Genomic DNA, 26,141 nt, shown 5'->3' with positions numbered 1-26,141 from the left:
GTTAATTTCTTACAAACACTATTATAAGCAAAAAAAAACAAACACTATTATAAGCAAAAATAAGATACTTAATATATACCTGAACTCTGATCCAGGTAATGTCCTTCCTATTGCGATAATTCTTTTTCGATCTAAATTTTATTATTACCCTAACAAAATAAAAACGTATATTGAGATCAATCTGACAGACATAATTAAATATACAAATACACACGAATATTTAGGGGAATTTCACTTACGCGTCAACCGTCTTCTTCATACTCGGATATTTACTCCAATCACCCGATAACGAATCGAGATAATACACTATTAGTCTCGAAAGATCCATAGCAACCAACACCCAGTGACCACTGTAAAATAAAACAAAAATTTAGATGAATGAAAATTTTCTACGTAAAAGATATACATAGATTAGAATGAAATTATTAGAAAGAAAATCTAACCCGTTGCCAGAATTAAACGGTAAAAAATACAAACTGGGTGTAGTCTTATCGCCGGCCGCCATGAATCTATCGACTAGATCATTCTTTACGGATGTTGGATTTTTCGTTATTAACGTTGCGTTGATACGGGAAGCAGCAATAAAATTGAAACGGTTACACAATTCAGTTCCCCGCAGCAATGTTACATACATATACCTTAAATAGAAACATAATAAACATTAGACTACTAATTGAAATGTGTAAATAAATTGTTCAACTAAGTAAATTATAGATTGATCGGAGTACCATATGTATGTATGAATGACAGCGATGCCCAATTCGTCGTGTTCAAAAAGTTGTTGCATGTCCTCCTTTGCAATTATTTCGAAATGAGCAGCTCCGAAAACACCTTCATCAAAATCTATAGTACGAATGGCCCCTTGCATAATATCGGACTCATTCACCATTTTCTCAAGACGCATCATAATTTGAGATTTTGTCCCGGACGTCGTTGGAGGAATATCGTTACCAGCTTTTTTCAACTTTCGACCGGGAACCTAAAAATTCATATAAATTAAATCATGACTTTTTGTGATGCAACAGAATCGTTGCGTATATAATTCAATAGGTATATATATATTTGTACCTCTTTTAGAGATGCAACCGACTCGATGCGTCTTGAAATCCCTTTACCAGCTTTATGCGTGGGTCTTGTAGGAGTCTAACATTACCATGTAATAAGGATTGATTAAATATCATAATTGTAGCTGAATTGAAATGTGAATACTAAAGATTCATAATCATTTAGAACATATATACCTCGGCATCTGGGAAAATTAGATCTGACGGCCATCCAACAAAGGATCCGACTGCTTCTCGCATCAACGTTGTCTCTGAAACAACGTCAGGTAATGGTAGAAGCGCGTGGTATCTAATACAAGGTCAACCGAAACTTTCATATATCCCACCGGGAGGGGATTATGGTGAAGTAATTCACCCGAAGTGTTGTGCACTTTTCCCTTGCCAACCATGCGATAAGTTGGTGACGATAGATACAGATGACAAGGTGAAATGCCCTAAACCAATAATAAATGTTATTGTTAACGTGTATATGTGTCAAGTAAAAAAGTGCTATTTTAATTTCATAATAACATATATAATTACCTCGGGAAATTTCGGTTGACAATTGATACTAGCTCGGTCACTAGTATCTTTTGCCTCGGAGGCGCACCTTTCCTCTCTATACCTTGCATTCTCGTTTTGCAGTTGGAGTACTTGTGCCCTTAACTCCGCCAAGGTCTCCATCACCTCTTTGTTGGTAGGATTTTTTGTTTTTGGTTTTTTATAAAATGACGACGGAGTCACACCAAAACCCTTACCCCTCACACGACCGGAATACTCAGGAACATTTAGTACTCGACTAAGTACGCTTCTGCAATCCTGGACCTCGGTTGAAGGTACGGTTTGGGATAAAGTCTCCTGAAATATTATTAGAGGAGATTAAAAATGAATTATATGTCTAACAAAATTTTCGATATAATTAAAGAAATAATGTTACATATACTTACACATTCGTCATAAACAGTTTGGACCGCTTCAACGACAGCCCCATCCTTCCCAACCCGAGCAGCCTTCCATAATACGTGCTCCGGAAGAGATGTTGCGTCACTTTTCTCCTCGGCTAGCTACACATTGAATTAGATTATAAGATCATCAATTATAACATATTGTAACAATGTATAAGATCATAGCATTTGAATATACTCACAATTCTTTGTTGTAACCGTGCATATCCCGTACGCCCTTTTTTGTACGGATACGCGGGTTTTGATGCCCTTTTCCGATTTATGTCGCTTACTTCCTGGATAAAAAAGTTTAAGGCATATTAGAACCAAGTAACTTAACAATTGTATAATACCATAATTAATAGACATTACATGGAATTTTTCGTTTCTTCGTTTGGCGACAAAGTTATTCCATTCATCGGCTGAAATAATCTCGGCATACTTCATTGGCCGTTCTGCTTCAACAAATTTTCCTTCCTCATCCTTGAGAAATTTGTTGGACAAAAAGGATCGAAATCCTCGGAGTCTTTTTCCGGCCAATTGAATACAATATTTTTGCCGGCTTTCATCGATGTGAAAGGATCTCTAAAAAACATACACATGGAGTGTGTTATTATAAAGTAATATTATAACAATATATGGTCAACAAATAGTCAACAAAAAAACATATAACAATATATGGTAAGTACTTGTATCTCCGACCATATTTTTTCTTTGCCAACCTTCAAGTCCGGACTTCTCCAATTATCACATGTAATCGGAATATGTTGTCGAACATGGAAACCAATGTAACTTGCCAACATTGAACCGTTAGGCTCAATTAGTTGGTCTTCAGCACTCCAATGTACTTCAAATTTTACACCCTTGTCTCTTGCACGAATGATTGACTTCATAACAGTCAATCCTCGTTTAATTTCTTTTTCAACATTGTTACGTGATCCATTCGCGTCATGGGTATCGTCCTGGTTAGCCATTTTATCTGTAATATAGAAATGATTCAATAAGACCCAAGTAAGACAATGATTCAATACGTGAACACATTCATATACCTTCCATTTCTCATGCAAAAAACCTACTGCATGCAAAAGACCAATGCAAACTCACACACACCTACTGCATGCAAAAGACCAATGCAAACTTATGGTGTTTGGAACATGAACAAACTTGCATCCATAATCATCAAACTTCCAAGCACAAGCTCAAACACACTTCAAATGATATCAGTTTTCAATCAGAAATAAAAAACTCTGTTTGCCCTAAACAACATTAATCAACATAATGCACAAAATGTAAAACTAAGTTTAGAAAATGCCCTAATCAAACACATGAAGAAAGTGAACGGTAAAGATGGAGAAGAGAAATACCTTCAAGGTGACGGTAACGATGGAGAAGAAAGTGAACAGTGACGGTGGACGTGAACGTGAACGCAGCAGCAGAAAAAGGCGACGGCGACGACGACGGTGAGGGAGGGAGAAGGAACGGAGGACGAGAGTAATCGCAGTAGACGGTGGACGCAGTAGAGAGAAAACCCAGTTACGTATACGAAATAGCTTGTAGAGAGGGAAAATAAAGAGACATGCAGTATATGTTATAATTTTAATGTTTACTAAAGAGGACCTTAGAGGGCGCTTTTGTAAAAAAAGCGCCCTCTAAAGGGGGCCTAAGAGGGCGCTTCTGAAAGCGCTCTCTAAGACTTTCCAAAAGCGCCTTCTAAACTGGAAATGTACATGGACTTAGAGAGCGCTTTTTTAAAAGCGCCCTCTAAGGGTAACCTTAGAGGGCGCTTTCAGTAAAGCGCCCTCTATTGTTGTCCCTCCATTTCCTCATTATTATTTTTTTACTTCACTTTAGAGGGCGCTTTGTTACAAAAGCGCCCTCTAAAGGGGGCCTAAGAGGGCGCTTCTAAAAGCGCTCTCTAAGGCTTTCCAAAAGCGCCTTATAAACTGGAAATGTACATGGACATAGAGAGCGCTTTTTCAAAAGCGCCCTCTAAGGTTACCCTTAGAGGGCGCTTTCAATAAAGCGTCCTCTATTGGTGTCCCTCCATTTCCTCATTATTTTTTCGCTTCACTTTAGAGTGCGCTTTGTTACAAAAGCGCCCTCTAAAGTGCGCTGTCTATTCCAATAGTATGCTCCTTATTTTTTCTCTTCACTTTAGAGTGCGCTTTTCTAATAAAGCGCCCTCTAAGGGGCGCTGTCTATTCCAGTTTTTGGCGTAGTGCAAGCTCACACCTTGATGAATCCCTGCTTCTTCTCCAAAGACATCAGACACTCTGATGCATGAGTCTTCAGAAGGACCAGTTAGAAACTCTCCCTACAGCTATACCAAGGATTCCACTTCCTAAGATAAGGCTGTTTCCATGATGTTAAGAATGCTGCCACTTATTCTTAACTCCACGGTGTGCATTAGCCAATGCACTTCCTTACCTAGATCAGAAGTAAACTGATCCAAGTAACCACCATCAAGACTATGATGTTTTCTTCTTTTCGTACACACCAAGGCTGAACATGTTCCTTGCCAGGAAACCTTTTCAGAGATCATATGCTTTTGCTGCCACCAAAGTGATAGATCATAAACCAATGTACTAACCTTCCTGTGATTCTGCACAGGGTCTTGAACACAAGATGTTCCAACATCTTTTAAAAACATCAGTTATCTTGAGTTCCAAGGATAATCAATTAAATACTTGTACTTGGCACAAGTAGACATTGATCTTAAATCCTTTCCCAATTTTCCTTTCAGATACTTCCACCATAAGAATACTGTGAGAATACTCTTCTTGTGTCAACATCTTCTGCTTGCAAGCACCTCAACAGTTTTGAGAATCTTTCCAGATTAAATTCACCCTTAGGAAAGAGAGGGATGAATCCTACCTTGCAAACGTGTCACCCAATAACCAGAACCCATGTGACACAGGTTAACGGCCAACCAGACCCTATGCTGACCAAACGTGAGGAGGTTAACCAAAACTCCCCCTCAAATTAACAATCATGGAAACTTCACACCAATATCCATGCATTATACACAAATGTCTCAACATGACATACATCACCCCTATCGGTGGCAATTAACTCTATGAGTTATACCTATACATACTCCAATCACACCAATCAGACTCCAGCTGACTATAAGTACTGGTGAAAGAAAACAACACCCATCAATAGTAGTTATGCATTTCCAGAGCATACTACCTCAACCAATCTCTGGATCTTCATATTCTCACTCCTTGAAAGAACTGTCACTTCTGAGCGTGGTGTTTGAATAACTAGATTCATGGTCCCAATCCTCTCAAATGAAATATCAATCAGGTTACCCCAGTATTGACTTCTAACATCCAGGGGACTTGTCTTCCAACACAGCATAGTACTTCAGGGAACAACTATCCAATCCTGATCAATCTATAGGAATAAGACAGACAGCAGGAAATTGCACCATGTCACATCTCAACCAGCTTCACTTCTAGAGATCAGGCATCTAAAAGTGACCTTCTTGAGCACTCATACAATTGACCCTACCCTTGTCAACTTAGCACACACGGATGTCTCCTCTTCCAGGTCAGGAGTAGGTTCCAAACAAAAGTATCCCTTTGTTTGACACCTAAACATATCTGCTCTTCAACCAGTAGCTGCATACTTGTTGAACAACATGTTCTAACATCACATAGAACATTAGTTCCACCTCCTTGGAACAAAGCCCTCCTTGAAAGTCTTCAAGGTCTTCATATACACTACCCAAGAGAGTAAAAGAATCAGTGATCAGGTGATTCTTACAATCCTGAAGTGAGAACGTCATGATGAGTGGACTTGAGGAGACTCAAGTATCTGTGACATCTTCAGTAGATTATGATGCAATCTTGAATACAGCAGCCTTTCATCCACATGAGGGGAAACTACATCAGAGTTTGAGTTTTTCCAGGTATTATGCAGCGGAAATCATAATACAACTCAACCTATGAACACACACTTCTCCAGATCAGCCTCCAAGATCATACCAAGATTGAATATGATTCAATACTAGTAGAGTTGTCCCACACAAAGGCCAATTGTCAACCTCCAGAGACAGGTACACACAATTCCTGTCATGAATAGTTCATCCACCTACTTCAAGGGACTATTCAGGGAAATCACAGAACCTTCCACAGGTTCCAGCATCAGTACTAACATAACTCCTTGCAAGATACCAGAAAGTATCACCCATGGATCTCATCCAGAAACAAAACAGGATGCCTGCTCTGATACCAATTGAAATTCTGGTATAGTCAGAGTTCAGATGTTCTACACGAAGTCATGACATCTGATCCAACATTGTTACTAATACAGCAAGACACTTATACAAATTAAAACCCAGTACTCATATGCACCCAGTCACAGATGTCAAAACATCTGCGAATATACCACCATGGAAATAAGAACATCCAGTTTTGTCCATCTAGTGCAAAGACACAGTAGAGATCAAACATAGCCCTTATGTTTATTGATCCTACCCAGTTATCAGCATGATGTCTCAACATTGATTTGAACATCACCTGTCCCAACATTACAGATGGGTGAACTGTAATAGACCAACCAGTCTATACATCAGTATTAGCAGTCAATAATGAATGTCATAACATTCTGTTTTGCATTCAGACTGCAGGCTATGTGCCAGGTCTGTTATTCCCTTCATAAACAGACTAGAAATAGACTGAGTTATAACAGACAAAATATAGTGTGCAGAAGGTAAAAACACCAGTAATTGTTAACCCAGTTCGGTACAACATTACCTACTCTGGGAGCATACCAAGCCAGGAAGAAGATCCACTATTAGCAGTATTAATTCAGAGTTAAACTCCCCCGTTTACAACTCTTCACTTAATCCCTACCCAATGCAATCTATACCTAGGCACTCCTAGATAGAAACCTTCAGTTTCCATTCCTATCACTACAATTATCATGTAATGCTTAGACAACTTGAACATGTTTCACAACTTCGTTCAAGAACATAACAACTCTTGCCTACAGGCTTTAAGTTACAAATAATCTCATGCTTTCAAGCACTGAGAAACACCTGGTAACCTTCCCACAGGTTGGGAGGTTTACCTCACACACACCCCTAATTTTTACATTGTTTGAGGCTTACAAAACCTAGGTTACAATCTGTTATTTATAACCTAACCACCCAACTGGATTTGGGCCTTCAGAAATCGCAGTAAGCTTCTCCTTTGCTGTTACAAAGCTGGCAGAATTCTTCTGCTACAATCAAGGTCTTCAATCTTTTATTTCCTAAAAGATCTCCATATTTGGGAACTGTATATTCACCAAATATATTTACCAAATCTTCTGATTGAATCTTCAAGATCTCCACGCAGGAGTTAGGATATTCACCAAATCTCCTAATTAATCACAAACCAAACCAGAATTAACTTATTCAGTTTTATACACATGTGAGATGTCACAGTCCCGATGTCGTGACATCTTACATGACATGTTGGTCCAGATGTTGAACTTCTTCAACCCAACATATTAAAACAACAGAGGTGATTACATTATTTGTTTTACAAAATTAATGCCAATCTTAAGGTACTAACATTATGCAATTTAAATTTCAGTCATTTATCATTCATTGCCATATACATTCCATTTAGCTTGTTTATGTTTGTGTCATTTTCCCTTTGCTCATTTGAACCATATCTTGTGATTGTATATATTGATTGTGCATTTTGATTTCGTTTATGGTATTAGGACCTTAAAAACACTTAATAAATAGCAAAAAACCCTAAAAAATATTTGGTGGACTGCTGACCTTGATCTGAACTTTTAGACTTAGGATTAGGCAATATTCCCTATGCAAAAAGGACTTGGCCAATGCCAACATTTTGAGATCAAGTTATTCTGAATTGAGCCTTCATCTGATGCAAGCCTTGGACTCTATTCGAATTCATTTGTTACTTTGTCTTAGTGCTAATTGTTATTTTGATCTTGTGTATGATGATTTATTCTGAGTTGATCAAGGGATATTTCAGTTGGTACATGGGAAGATAAAGAAGACTGCTAGCTATGGGATTTTCTTGCTTGAATGTGGTTATCTTTATTTGATGCATTGATCTTCTTGATGTTTGGATATTGCTAATTGCTTGTTGAGTATTGCTTGATTCAAAGTCCAAGGGGAAAGTGGGTTTTCTATATGACATTCTTGTTTGTTGGATTGCATCCCATTGGTTAGATCTTTTCAACTCTTAACTTTTAATTTTATGCTTAGGATAGCCTCTTAATCTTCTCACACTTCTTAAATTTCAAAATCTCTCCCCCTTTTCAAAAAACTTTCTTTTCTTGTGATTTCAAACTTAGACCTGATTTCAAATAGAAACTTTGGCCTTATGTCAATGGATTTTCAAACTTTTTCTTAAATCAAATTTGTAAATAAACTTAATCATATTGACTTAAAATTTCAAAAGACAAAAGGAAATAACAACTTCATTCAAATCTTTTGGCCCATTTGTGCCCTTTTTATTCAAACTTTTGTTAAAAGCAATTCACCAACTTTGAAATTGTTACCACGAACTACGAGGTTTTGATCCCTCATTTTTATGTTGGTACGTAGGAACAAGACCGAAGGTCTTGTCAAACACAAAAATATAATTAATGAATTCTTTTCTCATCCCCATATTCTATTTTTCTCAAACATCTTTTATACCATAAAATACATACACACATAGAAAAGGGCTCCCTAGGAGTACCTAGGACACTTTGGATGCTAACATCTTCCCTCTGTGTAACCAACCCCTTACTTGTAATCTCTAGCATTTTATTAGTTTTGATTTGAAAACTTCTTATCTTTGGGTTTTGTTCGTACTTTTTCCCTTTCCTTTGGAAACAATAAAAGCGCGGTGGCGACTCTGGTTTTATTGACGTTAAACTTATCCATAGTTTGATGGTCATGAATTTATCGCTACAATAACTCCATAAACCTTGCATGTCAAGATTCAACTTAGATTATTGATTCATATGCAATGTACCATGTTACTCCTAGGCATGATTTCTTTTCATCTTATATTGTTGGTGATTTTGGAACGATAAAAATGGGAAATGAGGGAGTTTGTAAAATTGTTGGTATGTAAGATGTTTGGGTTGAAACTGATGTTGGATGCAAGCTTGAATTGAAGAATGTGAGACATGTTCCTGATATTCATCTCAACTTGATATCGGGGTAAAGCCTTGGATATTGAAGGTTATCACACTTATTTTGGTAGTGGTGGCATATGTAATATCACCAAAGGGTCACTAGTTGTAGCAAAGGAGCAAAGTCCTACAACTCTTTATAGGGTGCATATAAAGTTATGCAAAGAGGAAGTGAATGCAGTTGAATACGCGTATAATGATTTATGGCATACACGCCTTAGTCACTTGAGTGAGAATGGTCTCAATATTCTTCTAAAGAAACTTTTTCTTCAAGTTAAAGGTACTCCTTTAAAAGCATGCACTCGTTATTTTTCTGGTAAGTAACAAAATTTCCTTTAATAGTAATGGTCCTTATATGAGGCTAAGTATTCTAGATTTAGTTCACACTGATGTTTGCATGATGGGTGGTAAATCTCTAGGTGGTATAACATATTTTTTTTTACTTTTATTGACGGTAACTCTAGAAAAGTGTGGGCTTTTATTTTGAAATCTAAATATAAGGTACTAGATGTTTTCAAGCACTTTCATGCAGGTGTTGAAAGAGAAAAAAGAAGAGAGTTGAAATGTGTCAGAGTTGATAATGGTGGTGAATATAGAGGTCTAATTGAATAGTATTGTAGAGAGCATGGAATCAAGCTTAATAAGATTGTTCCAAAGACTCTTCAACATAATGGAGTTGCATACATAATGAATCGTACGAATAATTACATAATCAGGTGTATGCTCTCTCATGCAAAGTTATCAAAAGCCTTTTGGGGTGAATCATTGACAACTGTAGTAGATTTGATCAATATTTCTCTTTGTGTTCAACTTGATGGTGATTTTCTATTGAAGAGTATAGACAGGAAAAGATGCCTCTTATGGTTACTTGAGAGTGTTTGGTTGTAGGTTTTATTTCATATCTCAAGAGATGAGAGATCCAAGCTTGATAAAAGATCTAAACAATGTGTGTTTGTAGTTTATGATCATGAAGAGTTTGGTTATAGATTGTGAGATCTAGTTGACAAGAAAATTATCAGAAGTCGTGATGTGGTATTTCTTGAAGACTAAATTATTGAAGACTTTGACAAAATAGAGAAGCCAAAGTCTGATGGTAGAAGTTACATTGATGTTGTGCCTAAACATCCTAGTGGAAATTTTGCTAATGGGAAATATATATAGGTAGATAATGATAATGTAACCAATGAACAAGAACCTTATCATGATGAGCAAGTTGAAGAGGTTCCACCTGAGCCATTGTTGAACCCGGGTTGAGAAGATCTACTAGAGAGTGTCAAGTTTCTCAAAGATATCCTCCACATGAGTATATGATAATCACTGATAATGGAGATCCAAAATACTACCAAGAAGCCATTTCAAATGTTGATAAAGAAAAATGGTTGAAGGTCATGCAAGAAGCGATGAATTCCTTACATGATAACCACACATTTGAGTTGGTGAAATTGCCTAAGGGTAGAAGACCACTCAAGAATAAATGGGTATACAAGAAAAATTCTGAAGATAATAAATCTCAACCAAGATCCAAAGTAGGATTGGTTGTGAAAGGTTTTAATTAGAGAAAGGGTATTGACTTTGAATAAGTTTTCTCACTTGTGGTAAACACGACATATATTCGAGTTATGTTGGGATTAACAACTAGCTTGAATCTAGAGGTTGAACAACTTGATATGAAGACTACTTTCCTTCATGGTTATTTGGATGAAGAGATCTATATGGATAAACCCGAGGGATTCAAAGTAAAAGGTAAATAAGAGCTTGTTTGTAGATTGAAGAAAGTTTGTATGACCTCAAGGAAGCTCTGTGATAATGGTATACAAAGTTTGATTCTTTAATGGAAAGAAATGGCTATGGTAAAACCATTGTTGATCATTGTGTGTTTGTAAAGAAATTCTCTGATGGTGATTATATTATTCTCTTGTTATATGTTGATGACATGTTGATTGTTGTTCTTGACACTAAGAAAATTCAAAGTTTAAAGAAAGAGTTAAGTAAGTCCTTCGCAATAAAGGACTTAAGTCCTGCACAACAAATCCTTGCCATGAGAATTTCTCCTGATAGGAAGAAAGGTAAATTATGGTTGTATCAACACAATTAGATTGAGAAGGTGTTAGAGAGGTTTAACATGAGCAATTAAAAACATGTGAGTAGTCCACTCGATAGTTATTTCAAAGTGAATTATGAGCAATGTCCTACAAGTGAAGAAGGCAAAGAAGATATGAAGAATGTTCCTTATGCATCTGCAGTTGGTAGTTTGATGTATGTTATGGTATATGCACGAGACCAGATGTTGCTCATGATGTTGCTGATGTTAGTCGATTTCTCTTATTCCTAGTAAAGATCATTGACGAGCACTGGAGTGGATTCTCGGATATCTTATAGGTACTTCTAGAATGTGCTTATGCTTTAAGAGTGGTGATCCTATGTTAGATGGCTACGCAAATGCAAATATAGCCGGTGATATTGATTCTAGAAAATCCACTTCAGGATACATTATGACTTTTGCAGGGGGAAAAGTTTCTTGGCAATCATGGTTACAAAAGTGTGTTGCTTTATCTACTATTAAGGTTGGGTATATCTTAACAACTGAAGCGTCTAATGAAGTTTTATGGATGAAGAAATTCCTACGAGAATTGGGTGTTAAGCAAGAGCAATTTATGTTGTTCTGTGACAATTAGAGCGTAATTCATCTTTGTAAGAACTTGAAGTTTCATTCCAGATCAAAGCACATTGAGGTGTGGTATCATTGAATACGAGATACATTAGAGACAAATTTGTTTTCACATGAGAAGATCCATATTGACGAAAATAATTTAGATATGATGACGAAGACTTTGTTTGTGACAAAGATGATTAACTACAGAAAGAAGGCATACATGCTGAAGCAGTTCCTTCCCACTTACGTCGTGAGGGGAGATTTGTAGGATGAGTTAATTCTTAAAGTGGGTCCCACCATTTATTTAGAAAAAAGATAAAAATAAAAATAGAAAAAAAAAGTTTTTATGTGAATTATTTTATTTGGGCCAAACCCAATAGGCATGTGTTTGAAAGAGATTTTTTAATCCTTAAAGCAACACCATAAATAACAAACTTAACCAGAGTTTCAAATAACTACAATAGAGAAGAGGAAAAGTCACAAGTGATAGATGAGTGTAGCAAACCTTTTAAGTTTGAGCTATAAATTCAGTATGTTGGTCTTATCACTTAGTTAATTCTATTTATATTCATGATGAGTAGTTTTACCTTTTCTTAGAGTTGTTTTGCTATACCCACATTTTGTGGAGAATTTGTTTATGGTGTGTTTCTCACCTTTATTGTTTATCGGTGAAGATTGTTATTTCCTAGTGCTATTAGGAAGACTTTTGTATACCCATTATTTATATAGTGAAAGGTTTTACTGGATTAGCTCTCGTGGTTTTAATTCTCTCACTTTGAGAGAGGTTTTCACGTTAAAAATATGGTGTTCTTGCTATTTTATTTGTCTGTTTTTTATTATTGTGCTCTAGAATTGATTGTGTTGGTTCTCTATTTAAATTGCACAAGTTTGGGAAAATATTCCGCTTGAGAAAAATATTCTAATTATTTTATTATTTCCCAACAAAGTGGTATCAAAGTCTAGTTCGACTAGGGGTCTTTATATCGAAAAGTTTTCATGGCAAGGGTGTTCAAGAAATGTGTTTCGTTGAGGTCATCTGATGATGATGCATGTAGATATGGATGAAAAAACTTTCATACGAGGGGAAACATATGCCCATAAGAATGAATGGACTCACACTTGTGGCGGGTTGTTGGTATATTAAGTGTGAATATGAGTCACACATCGGATGATGAAAAATCGAATGTTGAACACTTTATAAGTGAAAATACCCATAAACTCAATGCCTTAAGATTTTGATTTAATATGCGGTGTCTTTCTTACTTGTGTGGTTGCTCCTAAAGTCTTGTGTGATGATTCTCGGACCCTCTCATGATCCAATAATATAAAAAGTAAATAATTTGATGATCAATCAAACGAATTTAAGGACGAGTTCGAAATTGATAATAATATTTCTATTAATTGTCTCACCTCATATTTAAATATCAAGAGAATCCAAATTCAAATATTTGTCAATACAAATCTTTTTCATCAATCTTGGTCTGAGTTTGGACAAATTTTCTATTATTTGTCTCATCCCCTTCTTAAAATATTAGAGTCATACTTAATTCAAGTTCATACGAAATCATTTGTCATGTCCAAACATCAAATTATAAATAGAACTTAATATTTTCTAGAGTAAGATCATTGGATGAAATTTTTTTAAATAAAATAAAATTAAAAATAAAAAATAAAATAAAATACATAATTTAATCCATACTATTTTTCTAATTATAAATATAAAAAGATTAAGCATTTCATTTTACATAATTCCAAAAATTAATTTTAATGAAATATTACTATTAGATAAATAATTTGTAAATATTTTAAAAAAACAGCATTAATAAGTTTTTAAAAATATTAACTAATAAATAAAAAATAATCCTATACAAAAGTAAACTTAAAACCAAATGATATTGTTTTTTTTAAGTTATAGCATTACAGATTACTAGTAAATAACGAAACCAACCATGCTTTTAAAATTAAAAATTCTAATTTGTTTATATCATGCAAGAGGAAATATAAAAATTATAACCATCACGGGTTTTCTTATTTATATAAATTATTTATATAAATATAGTAGCAATAACAAAATATAAATGGTCCCTTTGCAATTCGAGGTGTTGTATTTTTATTTGAAAAAGACAAAAAAGAAAGTAATAAAATAATTAAAATAAATAAATGGAGGGAAAAAAGTGGCAAAGAGGGAAAATGCAACTAAAGATTGAAGACAGTTGGATATCGGGATTTGCCACGAGGAGTAGAATCGTCATTACACAATAAATAAATAAATAAAAGCAAAAATTAATAGAAATAAAAAATAAAAAATTCTTATTCTTATAGAGCTAACTATGTGTATGTATGAAAAAAAAAACAGAGGTAATAGATAGAGAGAGAAAGAGAGATTGTGCGTTTGCGTTTGCGTTTGCATATAGAAGAAGTGATTGTGATTCAATACAAGTAGTGAAGGTAAAGAAAAGTGATAAATACATTAGATAAATTAATTAAATAAATAATATCTTTGTTTGTTGTTAGTTATATTGCTTAGCGTTTTCTGTTCCGCTACTCTTCAATTCAATCAAAACCTCACTATTTTCTTTTTCTTTCTCTCTTCTTCATTTTCTCTCAACAACCACCACACTCTCTTTCTCTCTCTCTCTCTTGCTGTTAAATCCACCTTCCCTTTCTCTCTCTTCTTATTCTCTCTGTTTAGTTTGCTGCTGCATCGTTTTCTTTCATTCTAATTCTAACTGTTCATTCACTCTAATTCCATTTCTAATTCTAATTCTGTTTCTTAACCATTTTCTTCCTTCTCCAATACATTCATATTCCGTTTTCTTTCCTTTTTTCCGATGGAACCATCGGAGAATTGTTCCGTTAAAGTCGCTCTTCACATTCGTCCACTCATTGCTGATGAACGTCAACAAGGTTGCACTCAATGTGTTTCTGTGAACCCTGGAAAGCCTCAGGTACTATTCACTTCTTCTTCTTCTTCATCTTTTTTTCTTTCTGTTTTCAAAATAATTTATTACTAAAATATTGTTATGGTTGTTATTATTATTTTTGTCGTTTAGCTAATAGTTCATTAATTAATTGAGTGCCCAGTGTTTTTTAGGGTCGGGTTTGCTTAATTATCATTACCTAATTGTCGGTTTGCAAAAAAGTTCATTTCTGGATAATTTCTCGCTTCTTTATTTACAACAATGCAAATCTACTATTTAAATTGCAATGTTAAATAATACGGAGTACTAATAATAATAGTAATAATAATCAGAAATTCAATTTCATAGGTCGTGCTTAAAGTTTGAGTAAAAAAAACCTTGCACTATTAATTAAACTTCCAAGTTTGTTGATTTTTCTGTTCAGCATAATTTTACTGATTTACTTTTTTTATTCATTTGATACCGTTGCTGATGGAAAGTACAAGGACTTCCTACTGCTAGTAAAAAAACTACTTTTTTTCTTCATGAAAAATTAATTGTTTGACTATAATGTTAATATAACATTTATTATTTTTTTTATTATATTCTTATTATCTTTTCTTATGCACGTGATATTAATTAGATAGATGATACAATTAGAAAAAAAAAATATTTTACTTTAAATTGAATTAAATTAAATTAATCATTTTGTGATAAAAATGTTTTGGTAGGATGAGTTATTTTGGTATGGATAGAGTAAAAATTATTTCTAACTTATTTTTCAATATGTTCTTTGTCATGAGTTGTGTCAGTGTGTTAGGGTTGATGACACGTTTTCCTCTAAACGTTATTTTCAAATACCCTCATCCAGGTTTTTTTTTAATTCTTATAATAAATCCTGTTTTGTTTTGACTAAATAAAAAATCACTAGTCGGTGTGTGATGACTTTGAAATTGGTAGTGAGGACTACGGTTCAATCTCTCGCAACTGCGATCGGGAGAGACTGAAACCACTTGATGTCAAAATTGACCTCCGAATCAGATTAGTCAGTCCAGTGGATCGGATCGGATAGTAGCGGTGAAAAAAAAATCACTTAGTTTGCTAAATGTAAATATGTACTTAAAATTTCTGATAACATTTCAATGATTATATATGGAACAGTTAGAGTGACCTTTATAAGTTATAATTTGCATTATGGTATCAATTCCTGAGAATCTCATAGCATTTCATTGATCAGGTTCAAATAGGGTCTCATTCCTTTACATTTGACCATGTTTATGGAAATGGTGGATCTCCTTCATCTGAGATGTTTGAGGAATGCGTTGCTCCATTGGTTGATGGCTTATTTCAAGGATACAATGCTACTGTGCTTGCTTATGGTCAGGTTAGGTCCATAGTGCATGTTATGTACCCAAAGTTGAAAAAGATAATTCAATCCATATTTTCATTTGAAGCACATTTGAAATTCAATTCATATTTTTTTATTAAAAGCTCCTATTTGTTGCAGACAGGATCCGGGAAAACGTATACCATGGGAACTGCCTGCAATGACAATACCGGGATTGGATTGATTCCTCAGGTTATGAATGCCTTGTTCAACAAGATTGAAACTCTAAAGCATCAAACGGAATTTCAGTTGCATGTTTCCTTCATTGAGGTATATTTGTTATACCGCATGTCAGTGGGCATAAGCACACTTCTTCGCTACATTTTATTCTGAATCTAGAACTGTTACATCATGTATGTTCATTCAAAAGGTGTTTTATCTCAAAACTATGTGAAAATTGTCTCTCAGAGTGTGGCATTGCTTTTCTTACATAAAAGAAATTTTATCATGAACTATTATTCTTTTCAAGGACTTAATTGTGTTAAGGAAGAAGATAACGATGCACAGACACATGACACGTAGCACGCAGAAAAGATAAGTGTAATTGAGAGAAACAAATTGAACCTGAAATTTTGTATATATTCAAAGAGCTATTTATTTTGCAAAGATAACTCACTAACAAATTGTGCATTTATTTTTCAAGATTTTGAAGGAAGAGGTAAGGGACTTGTTGGACATGGTATCAATGGGAAAATCAGATAACTCTAGCTCTAATGGCCATTCTGGAAAAGTAACCATTCCTGGGAAACCACCGATACAAATTCGCGAATCATCAAGTGGAGTAATAACACTGGCAGGGTCAACTGAAGTTTCTGTAAGTACATTACAGGAGATGGCTGCTTACTTGGATCGAGGTTCATTAAATAGAGCAACAGGAAGTACAAACATGAACAACCAATCCAGGTACACAATGGGTTCTTACTCTTACCAAGTATAAAAACGGCTAATGAAAAATAATCCTTCATATTGGAAATTTAGATGATGTTTTCTAAATGGAAGTACTTCAATTGGAGGTAGAACTAACATGAACCAACCTCATTAAAGAGAGTAGAATTTTCTTTTCCTTATTTTGTCTTATGGGTGGTCAATAATCAGTAATTTGGTCAATAATCAGTAATTTGGTTGGAGTTCTTTGAAGAGGGGCAATTTTAAATCTTATTGTAATTTCCATTTGATTCTAAACTCATGCAAAAATTTGACTGATGGAGGAGTGTTATTTGTATGGATTCTGCTAGATTTGATATTTATAATCCAATAATATGTGGTTCTACTTTTGCTTGTATTAGTCGGTCACATGCCATCTTCACAATCACGTTAGAACAGATGCGCAAACTCCATTTATTTTCTTCCTGCAATGACACTTCGGATGAGGATATGGGAGAAGAATACCTTTCAGCAAAGCTCCATTTGGTAGATCTAGCTGGATCAGAACGAGCTAAAAGAACTGGTTCTGATGGTCTTCGTTTAAAAGAAGGTTTCCAAGACTGATTAACCTGAATACTCAGAACACATTTGTTTCAAAATATTTTTGAGCATCAGTTCTTTAATTGATAATGATGATGACAAATATTTCAGTGACATTGTCTTTTTTTTTTCCTTGTCAAAAGGTATACACATCAATAGAGGTCTTCTTGCGCTTGGTAATGTCATAAGTGCACTGGGGGATGAGAAAAAACGAAAGGAGGGTGTACATGTCCCTTATCGCGATAGCAAACTCACTCGACTTTTACAGGTTAGAGTTAACATTTTGGTTATATCAAATGGAGTGGTCTCTTGTAAGATCGAGGGGCTTGATGTCCTAAACAAATCACAACATTAAAAACTGCGTGATTTTTATTTTACTTCTATTCTTAGTTTCTCGGTATCAGAATATCAGTCTCTAAAATTCTCTTGATCAAGAGTTACGTGTCCTTGTTGCAGGATTCACTTGGAGGAAACAGCAAAACTGTCATGATAGGTAAATACTACTTTTGAAAGTTGAGTCCTAGCTAAAAACAGTTAAGCATTTTCATGATAGGGTTTCTTCCTAATGCTTTCCGCAAAATAATTTAGTGTTTTCATTTTTCTTCTTATATTTAATGAAAACTTCCCTTTTTGACAATCTGTATGCTGTATTTTGGACGTAATAAGAACACAGTTAAAAAAAAGTAAAATTGCTCATGTAGAAAAATACACTAAATAAGCACATCTTTTTTTGTTCACATAGATGTTGGTTGAGCAATAATTTGACAAAACATTAGATAGGCCCACTAAAACAAGATGAAATTTGGCCAAATATTCTTCATGCAACTTAAAAGACAAGGTTCTAATGTCAGACATTTCTGTCAACTTTGTTGCTGATCAGGGTAAAACATTTGTTGGCTTTGGATTCTATCTGATGAAACATAGTTATTAAATAATGTACTACGATTCCAATATAGTCATTGAATTATTTCCAGATATAGATATATTTACAATACTGTTTCCTTAATCAAAATAAAATTAGTTTGTTTTCTTAATCAAAATAAAATTTGTTCATGCTTTTCAATCACCAACTGGTTCCCTTTTTCAGCTTGCATTAGCCCTGCTGACATCAATACTGAGGAAACTCTTAATACCCTTAAGTATGCAAACCGTGCACGTAACATTCAAAATAAGCCTGTTGTAAGTTTTCATGATTCTTTGTAACTTCAAGTTCTTGTCCCATTCTTTACCTTAGGAAGTTGGGAGATTCATTTTGGTCAAATTCCACGTGTTACAATCTTTATTGTTAATTAATTTTACAGGCTAATCGAGATTTGCTATCCAATGAGATGCAGCAAATGCGCCAGCAGTTAAAGTACTTGCAGGCTGAGCTCTGTTCTCGAGGAGGTGGTTCAGTTGAAGTGCAGGTACTTATTGTGTTCCTAACTGAGATTTACATTTTGGATTATCATGAGATGAAATTAGTTTAATATATAGCATGATGCTGCTATTCTTGTATAGGTTCTTAAAGAAAAGATTGCTTGGCTTGAGGAAACTAATGAGGAACTCTGTCGAGAGCTTCATAAATATCGCAGTAGATCTTCTTTAGCAGAAAGATGTGATATTCACGAAACAGTATGTGAATTGGAAAAAATTTCAAATATTTGTCTGTTATTTTTTCTTCCTGTTGTTTTAAGAAAAATCATTGACATAATCAGAGCATCTAATGCACCTTATCTTTTTCCTTGGGAATTTTGTTATTTTTTCTTTTCCTAGGATGGACATATTCATCTCATGAAAAATAACGGGCTTGAGAGACACTTTGCAAGCTCGGAATTAACTGACCATCTAATGGCGGGAAGCATGTCAGGTAGACATTTAATCTGTAAGATCCTGGTTGAGTTTATAATTTTATTTTGATATATAGGAATTTAGAACCTAGGGGTTTTACATCTACATTTATGGAATGTGTGAATTCATATTAGACGGGCACTATAATCTAAAGATTACCCGGATAAACAATGGTTTGCCGTTTGGTTGTTATATTATGTGTTTGAGACATTGAATTCATCTTAAACATTCACGCAATCTCTCTTTTACCTTCTTTTTGTAGGTGAGGTTTCAAAGGAAGCTGATGAAGTAGAAAAAGAATTGGAGCATACACTGCTGCTAAATACCATGGATAAAGAAATGCACGAGTTAAATAAGCAATTGGAGCAGAAAGAGGTTTCATTTCATGATTTGTTTTAAATTCATATATACTAGTGATCTAATGTATATATATTTGTAAATTCAGTGTTGAATTTAAGGTGTTTCTTATATTGGTGAACATTAATCTATTTTTTGTTTAATAAAGCTTAGTGATTAAATTTTAACCTTATCAGTGTATATGAACTTATGCTCACTTTTCCTTGCAGACGGAGATGAAGCTTGTGGGAGTTGATACTGAAGCACTCAGGCAGCACTTTGGAAAGAAAATGATGGAACTCGAGGAAGAGAAAAGAAAAGTCCAGGTAAAACTGGACATATTTTAATTTAAAATAGCTATCAGCGTTGCACAAAAAGTATCTATTTTTACGTATTGACATATTTCGGACTGATAACGACAGCAAGAAAGGGATCGGTTATTGCATGAAGTAGAGAATCTTGCAGTTAATTCAAATGGATTGGCACATAAAACACATGATGTTCGTGGCCAAAAATTGAAAGCATTGGAAGCACAGGTGAACTTTGACTTACATTGATGTCATTCTTAAGTCTCTCGGTTATCATTCTTCACCAATGTTTTTCCTTTCATTTTATATTTATTTTTTAAATGTTGAAACTCAGATTTTAGAGCTCAAGAAGAAACAAGAAAACCAGGTGCAGCTACTAAAGCAAAAGGAAAAGAGTGAAGAAGCTGCCAAAAGACTGCAAGCTGAGATACAGTATATCAAGGCTCAAAAGGTGTGCTAATTATTATGATTATTATTTTTATTTTTTATTTAATATTCATATCTGACATTTGTGCTCATATATATTGCAGGTTCAGTTGCAGCATAAAATAAAACAAGAGGCAGAACAATTTCGACAATGGAAAACTTCCCGTGAAAAGGAGTTACTCCAGGTGGTTTACTTGCTTTTTTAAAGATATCATGATAACTGTGTTTTCTAGTTTAAAAAATTTAGAGGAATTGTAAATTTCCTAACTGTGATCAGTTTTGAATGAATGGTTATACCTTCCAAATTCCACATTTTGTCTGAGCGTGTGGCATCCTGGATTTATAATCAGTGTTGTGTTTCAAGTATTTATGTGCTCCTTACCCATCAAATAAAAGAATCCATGACTGCTTATTGTGTTAAAAGTTGAAATGAATATTGTGAGATATAAAACAATTAATGGATTTTCATGCATAACATAGTTCATTTGGAATAGTTGGTTCTTGACATGTTATTAGAAACAATTGATCCTATATGTTGAAAGAGTCCCACGTCGCACAATAGCCTGAACATGTGCTTATAAATGGGGATAATCCTCACCTTGCAAATCGGTTTTGTATGGTTGAGTTATAAATGGGGGCAATCCTCACCTTGCAAGCCGGTGTTTTAGGGTTGAATTAGGCCCAACCACACATTATTAAAACTATCTATAAGAAATTTTGTAGATTTGCAGTTGTGTTGTACACCAAATTAATTATGATGTGGTTATATTTAAACATTGGTTTATTTGTGTGCTTTTATCATACAACTCTTGTTAAATCTGGTTGGTTATAACTTTAAACAGTTAAAAAAGGAGGGAAGAAGGAATGAGTATGAAAGGCATAAACTTGAGGCTCTAAACCAACGCCAGAAACTGGTGAGTTAAAGATAGAAAGTTTGTTGTTTTCTGTGCTCATTTTGTTGTGAAGATATTTCTACCTTCATTCTTGTCTTTTACCTGGCCTTTTCACATGAATTGGATCTAAATAAGGCGAGAAATAACCGTGTGATTGTTATATTAGAATGATGTAGATAGATAATAGAAACCATACACATAGAACTAGGATTCTCATTTTCACATCTCGCAATTAAGGATTTTACAAAAGCTAATGTCACTCAATTTTTATTTGCAGGTTCTTCATAGAAAGACAGAGGAAGCAACAATGGCTACCAAAAGGCTAAAGGAATTGTTAGAAGCTCGCAAATCTTCTCCGCGCGACCATTCTGGTAGAACTTCAAGTGGTTGTGTTTCCGTTTGCTACATACTTGAGTTTACTAACTATTGTTTGTCCCTTTCAGTTTATTCAAATGGACATCTACAGCCTGGGCAGGTAATGAGCTATACTTAGCTTGTGTTTTATACAATTTGACAAATTAAGAGGCGACAAAAACGTTTTAACAAAACAATTTAGCTTGGTATGTTTAGCACTATATAAAACAATTTTAATCTAACTTTATGTCCAGATTAGTGAAAAATCCCTCCAGAGGTGGCTTGATCAGGAGCTGGAGGTAATGGTACATGTGCATGAAGTCCGTGCTGAATTTGATGAACAAAACCAAGTGTATGTGATCACAATTTTTTTTCCTCGAGTAATCGCATTCCAAAACCATATTTTCACTTTACCATTTATGATTTGAATATTATATTTAGTCATGCTGCACTGGAAGGAGAATTGGCTTTTCTGAAACAAGTGGATCAGCTTTCAGATAGGCAGTGTATCCCCACAGGAAACAGTCGATATTCACGGTAGAAACTTTTCGTGAATCTTTGGATGCAGGATGTCTTTATACTTCTATTTTGGTTTAAATCATTATTTATCTAACTTAAATTTATACCTTGTTCCCCATTTGTTAGACTGTTATCCATGTCACCAGATGCAAAAGCTGCAAGAATAACTTCTCTTGAAAACATGCTGGGCACGTCGTCAGCGGCTTTGAAAGCAATGACTTCACAACTTACCGAGGCAGAAGAAAGGGAACGTGCATTAAATAACCGTGGACGATGGAATCAGTTACGCTCAATGGGAGAGGCAAAAAATGTGCTTCCGTATTTGTTCAATGCTACCGCAGAAGCAAGGTGCTATCCGTCTTCCAAGAATCTGATTAAGCTTTTCTGTACTAATATATATAATTAAATATAGAATAGATATAGTTTTCAATTACAAGATATGAACTTTTCAAAGTGGTTCATGGAAAAAGTAACTGTCTATCTGGAGGCTTTTTGTTTCCTATTCTAAACAATGGGAGTTCGCATCATCTATAACAGGTGTCAATTGTGGGAAAAGAATATGGAACTGAAGGACTTAAAAGAGAAACTTAATGAGCTTGTAACACTACTACAACAAAGTGAAGCGCAGAGAAAGGAACTTGAAAAAGAGAAAGCGATTGGTGAACAAGCAGTTGCCATCACATTGCATACGCCACCGTCGGTGAGATTTTACTCATTTTTATCAGCAATTTGTAGCTAAATGTTTCAACTCCTAAATTTGCATAACTCAAAATATAATGTCTCTCATTCATTCATTTATATAATAGCATGTTCCTTATTCAAACTTACAGGAAAGCTCACGGTCCTTGAAACACCTTGCGGATGAAATGAGTGGTCCGTTGTCCCCAATGTCGCTTCCTGCGCCAAAACAACTCAAATTCACCCCTGGAGTTGTTAACGGGTCAGTGAGGGAGTCAGTTACATTTATAGATGACGGACGGAAGGTATATCCCTGCTTCAATCTGTAATCTTTGATGCCCATTTTTTGTTTTCAAGTTAGTAGTAATGATTTTATTTTCAGATGATACCTATTGGAGAATTGTCAATGAAGAGACTAGCAGCTATAGGACAAGCCGGAAAACTTTGGAGGTGGAAGAGAAGTCATCATCAATGGCTGCTACAGTTTAAATGGAAGTGGCAGAAGCCCTGGAAACTCTCAGAATTGATCAAACACAGTGATGAAACAATCATGAAATCAAGGCCTCGAGGACAAGCTTTGATTAATGTTGCGTGATGTTGAGCTCATATAAAGGGGCATTAATGTCTCTTTGAATGCTGACCGCATTTTTTCATCATGGCTTGACAAGATACGGATAGTTACAGGTAATCGCTACCTTGTTGTTTCTCATGCCTATTATAATTGTATATTGAGTTTACAATGTCCATAAATTTGTTTGACATCCAAGACAGCCCAACTCAACAAAATATGTTTCTATAGATTGCAAAAACGCTAATCAAAATGCTGGTTGTACGTTTTTTGTAAAACTATTCTTATAATCTGTAGTATCCATGCAGGCATGATGTAAATTGCATGTGTTTTTTGTAACTTGTCAGGGAAATTTTGCTGAGATACAATTTGGCTGATGGAGAAAGCTGTCTTGGCTCTCTATAGGTTATACACACAATAGGCGTATCCTGACATTGACAATATCAGAGGAAAGAATTGATTTTAGAAGGTTGAAAGAGAAAATGTTGTTCTCTTGCATATATTAGAATATACATATAGATGCGCCGAAGCTGTTCAATGTTAGATATGTAGTTTTCTTTTAAACAAATTTTGTAAACTGTGATTAGTGTAGCGTAAGAGTCTGTTGTTGAGTTGTTGTACAGATGAAGTATTTTCCAAAATAACTGTATATTATGATACTAGTTGATTTTCTTCATAATCAATGTTTCTATTGAATGTGCATTGAGATCCCGAACTCTAACTCGAAACGATCGAGTGGTTGAACTAAAATTTGAAGGCAGTACTAATATGATGGTTTTGTCATGCCTCAACTATGATGGTTACCTGCCTACTCAAATTCTCTTAAGATCTCCTTAATACTCCACAGATTTACAAGAGTAGGATTTGCCACAAAAAGTATATCATCCGCAAAATCAAGATGAGATACCACAAAATCAGATGATTACATCCTAAACTCTGAGTAAAGACCAATCTTCCAAATCCTAGCAACTAAGCTGTTTAGCCCCTATTCCATAAGCAAGAAAAAGAAAGGAGTTAGTAGATCCCCTTGCTTCAAGTCTCTTTGGATGCTAATATCTTGAGTTGGACATCCATTAACCAACACAAGGTTACCAACGAACACACAAGCTTTCATCCAAGCCTTCCACTTCTCAATAAATCGAATGTGATTAGCATATAATCCAGAAAGCTCTAACTAGGCGAATCATATGTTTTCTCTAAATTCATCTTGGTCAAGTCTATCACCTCATTGACAACCATCACTCCATCCACAAGCATTTCCCTTTTAAGAAAAACTGATTGATTAAGGGAGATGAGTTTCTCTATCACTATCACAAGTCTCTGGCTTATAGAAAGACATCACTAAAGAAATTAACCTAAATTTTCCCAAATGCTAAGGAGATTTAATATTGGGTATCGTTAAGAAATGTGGTTGGGCCTAACTACCCTACAAAATCGACATATAAGGTGAGGATTGCCCTCACTTATAAAGACATGTTCAGGCCATATATTGTCCGATGTGGGACTCTTAACACACACCCTCACGCTAAGGACTGGACATGTTAAGAAATGTGGTTGGGCCTAACTCAACCCTACAAAATCGATTTGTAAGATGAGGATTGCCCTCACTTATAAAGACATGTTCAGATCATATATTGCCCGGTGTGGGACTCTTAACAGCTATCAAATCCAAAGTAGGATGAAAAACTACAAGTTAGAGATGAAAAGCAGTGAAATTGATCAAACATGACCCCTAAATAAACTCTAAGATTGCAGAACCTTTTGAAGAAAGAAAAATTGAAGTCATCAGAATTTGAACTCCTATTATCATTACAATTGGACACAACACAATCTAACTCTTAGAGACTATAATGGACCATCAAAACAAGATTATTATCTTTTGAAAGAGAGTGGAAGACGACACTCTCAATACGTGGTCTATCAACATTCAATTCTCTACAAATATCACTGAAATGTCTAACAACCTTTTGCCTAATTTTTGACACGATTTCAATCCAATCTTCAGGGTTAAGATAGTTGATCATGGCATTCTAATTGTTTTTCAAGAGTGTTTTATCTTCAAATCTTAAGAAGTTTGGTATCCATTTGGTGCCTTTTATTGTTTTTCAAGAGTGTTTTATCTTCAAATCTTAAGAAGTTTTATATCCATTGGGAGAGAGGTCATAACTAGAAGAGAGTTTTAGGAAGGCACTCCTGATAAGGTCATTCTACATAAATCTTAACAGAGACACAACATGCATTGCAATATATGAGGTAGAGAAGGAATAATGGTGTTAGATATACACAATAGTTGTATTATGTAAATATTTTGAAAATTTGTATGGTTAGTTGTATTTTATGAATGACTGGTGTATGGTTTACGAATGAGTTATGAAAATTTGCTCTTAGTTATGACTTACTTATGTTTATGATTTATTGTGTAAATAATGTATGGTTTTCAAATGATATGAAAATTTCTTCCTAATTACTATAAAGAGGTTCATAATGTTGTCCAGGGGTTTGTCCAAATTTTGAAATTCAGATTCACCCCATTGTTTTAAAATAAATACCCAAGCAATGCATAAAATACTATGCAAAGGGTGACAATATTTTTTTAACATACACAAGTAAAACATAAAGACAATGTTGTTTTAAGGATAGTCCGAAGATTGAAATCCAAAAACATTTTGGGAATTTCTTA

The 26,141-nt window shown here is 34.8% G+C and overlaps 1 protein-coding gene across 2 annotated transcripts; it reads left to right on the top strand.

Moving 5' to 3' along the window:
• Nucleotides 1–14,170: 14,170 nt before the first annotated feature.
• Nucleotides 14,171–24,123, top strand: LOC127074427 (kinesin-like protein KIN-4A). 2 transcript variants are annotated; one of them, XM_051015743.1, is made up of 26 exons: nt 14,171–14,746; nt 15,936–16,082; nt 16,206–16,355; nt 16,729–16,988; nt 17,372–17,559; nt 17,693–17,817; nt 18,006–18,042; nt 18,637–18,728; nt 18,851–18,955; nt 19,050–19,163; nt 19,305–19,398; nt 19,642–19,754; nt 19,946–20,041; nt 20,138–20,251; nt 20,358–20,474; nt 20,554–20,634; nt 21,292–21,363; nt 21,620–21,713; nt 21,786–21,817; nt 21,951–22,048; nt 22,138–22,233; nt 22,342–22,563; nt 22,753–22,915; nt 23,046–23,198; nt 23,276–23,577; nt 23,809–24,123. In XM_051015743.1, the coding sequence occupies exons 1-25, from the start codon at nt 14,630–14,632 to the stop codon at nt 23,486–23,488; spliced, it is 3,093 nt and encodes a 1,030-aa protein (XP_050871700.1). In that variant the 5' UTR covers nt 14,171–14,629; the 3' UTR covers nt 23,489–23,577; nt 23,809–24,123. The 2 variants fall into 2 exon arrangements, with proteins under 2 accessions (XP_050871700.1, XP_050871701.1); XM_051015744.1 differs by having other exon boundaries at nt 23,770–24,123.
• The last annotated feature ends 2,018 nt before the right edge of the window (nt 24,124–26,141 follow it).

The sequence above is a fragment of the Lathyrus oleraceus genome, chromosome 4, assembly GCF_024323335.1.
Source record: "Lathyrus oleraceus cultivar Zhongwan6 chromosome 4, CAAS_Psat_ZW6_1.0, whole genome shotgun sequence".
Lineage (NCBI taxonomy): Eukaryota > Viridiplantae > Streptophyta > Magnoliopsida > Fabales > Fabaceae > Lathyrus > Lathyrus oleraceus.
This window is presented reverse-complemented; position numbering and strand designations above follow the sequence as displayed.

What these genes read in the sequence shown, in the direction of transcription:
- LOC127074427 (XM_051015743.1), top strand. Translation starts at nt 14,630, where the DNA reads ATGGAACCATCGGAGAATTGTTCCGTTAAAGTCGCTCTTCACATTCGT. An exon ending in TGGTCTTCGTTTAAAAGAAG is followed by an intron (nt 17,560 to 17,692) that starts GTTTCCAAGACT and finishes CCTTGTCAAAAG; the next exon opens with GTATACACATCAATAGAGGT. An exon ending in TTATAGATGACGGACGGAAG is followed by an intron (nt 23,199 to 23,275) that starts GTATATCCCTGC and finishes TTTTATTTTCAG; the next exon opens with ATGATACCTATTGGAGAATT.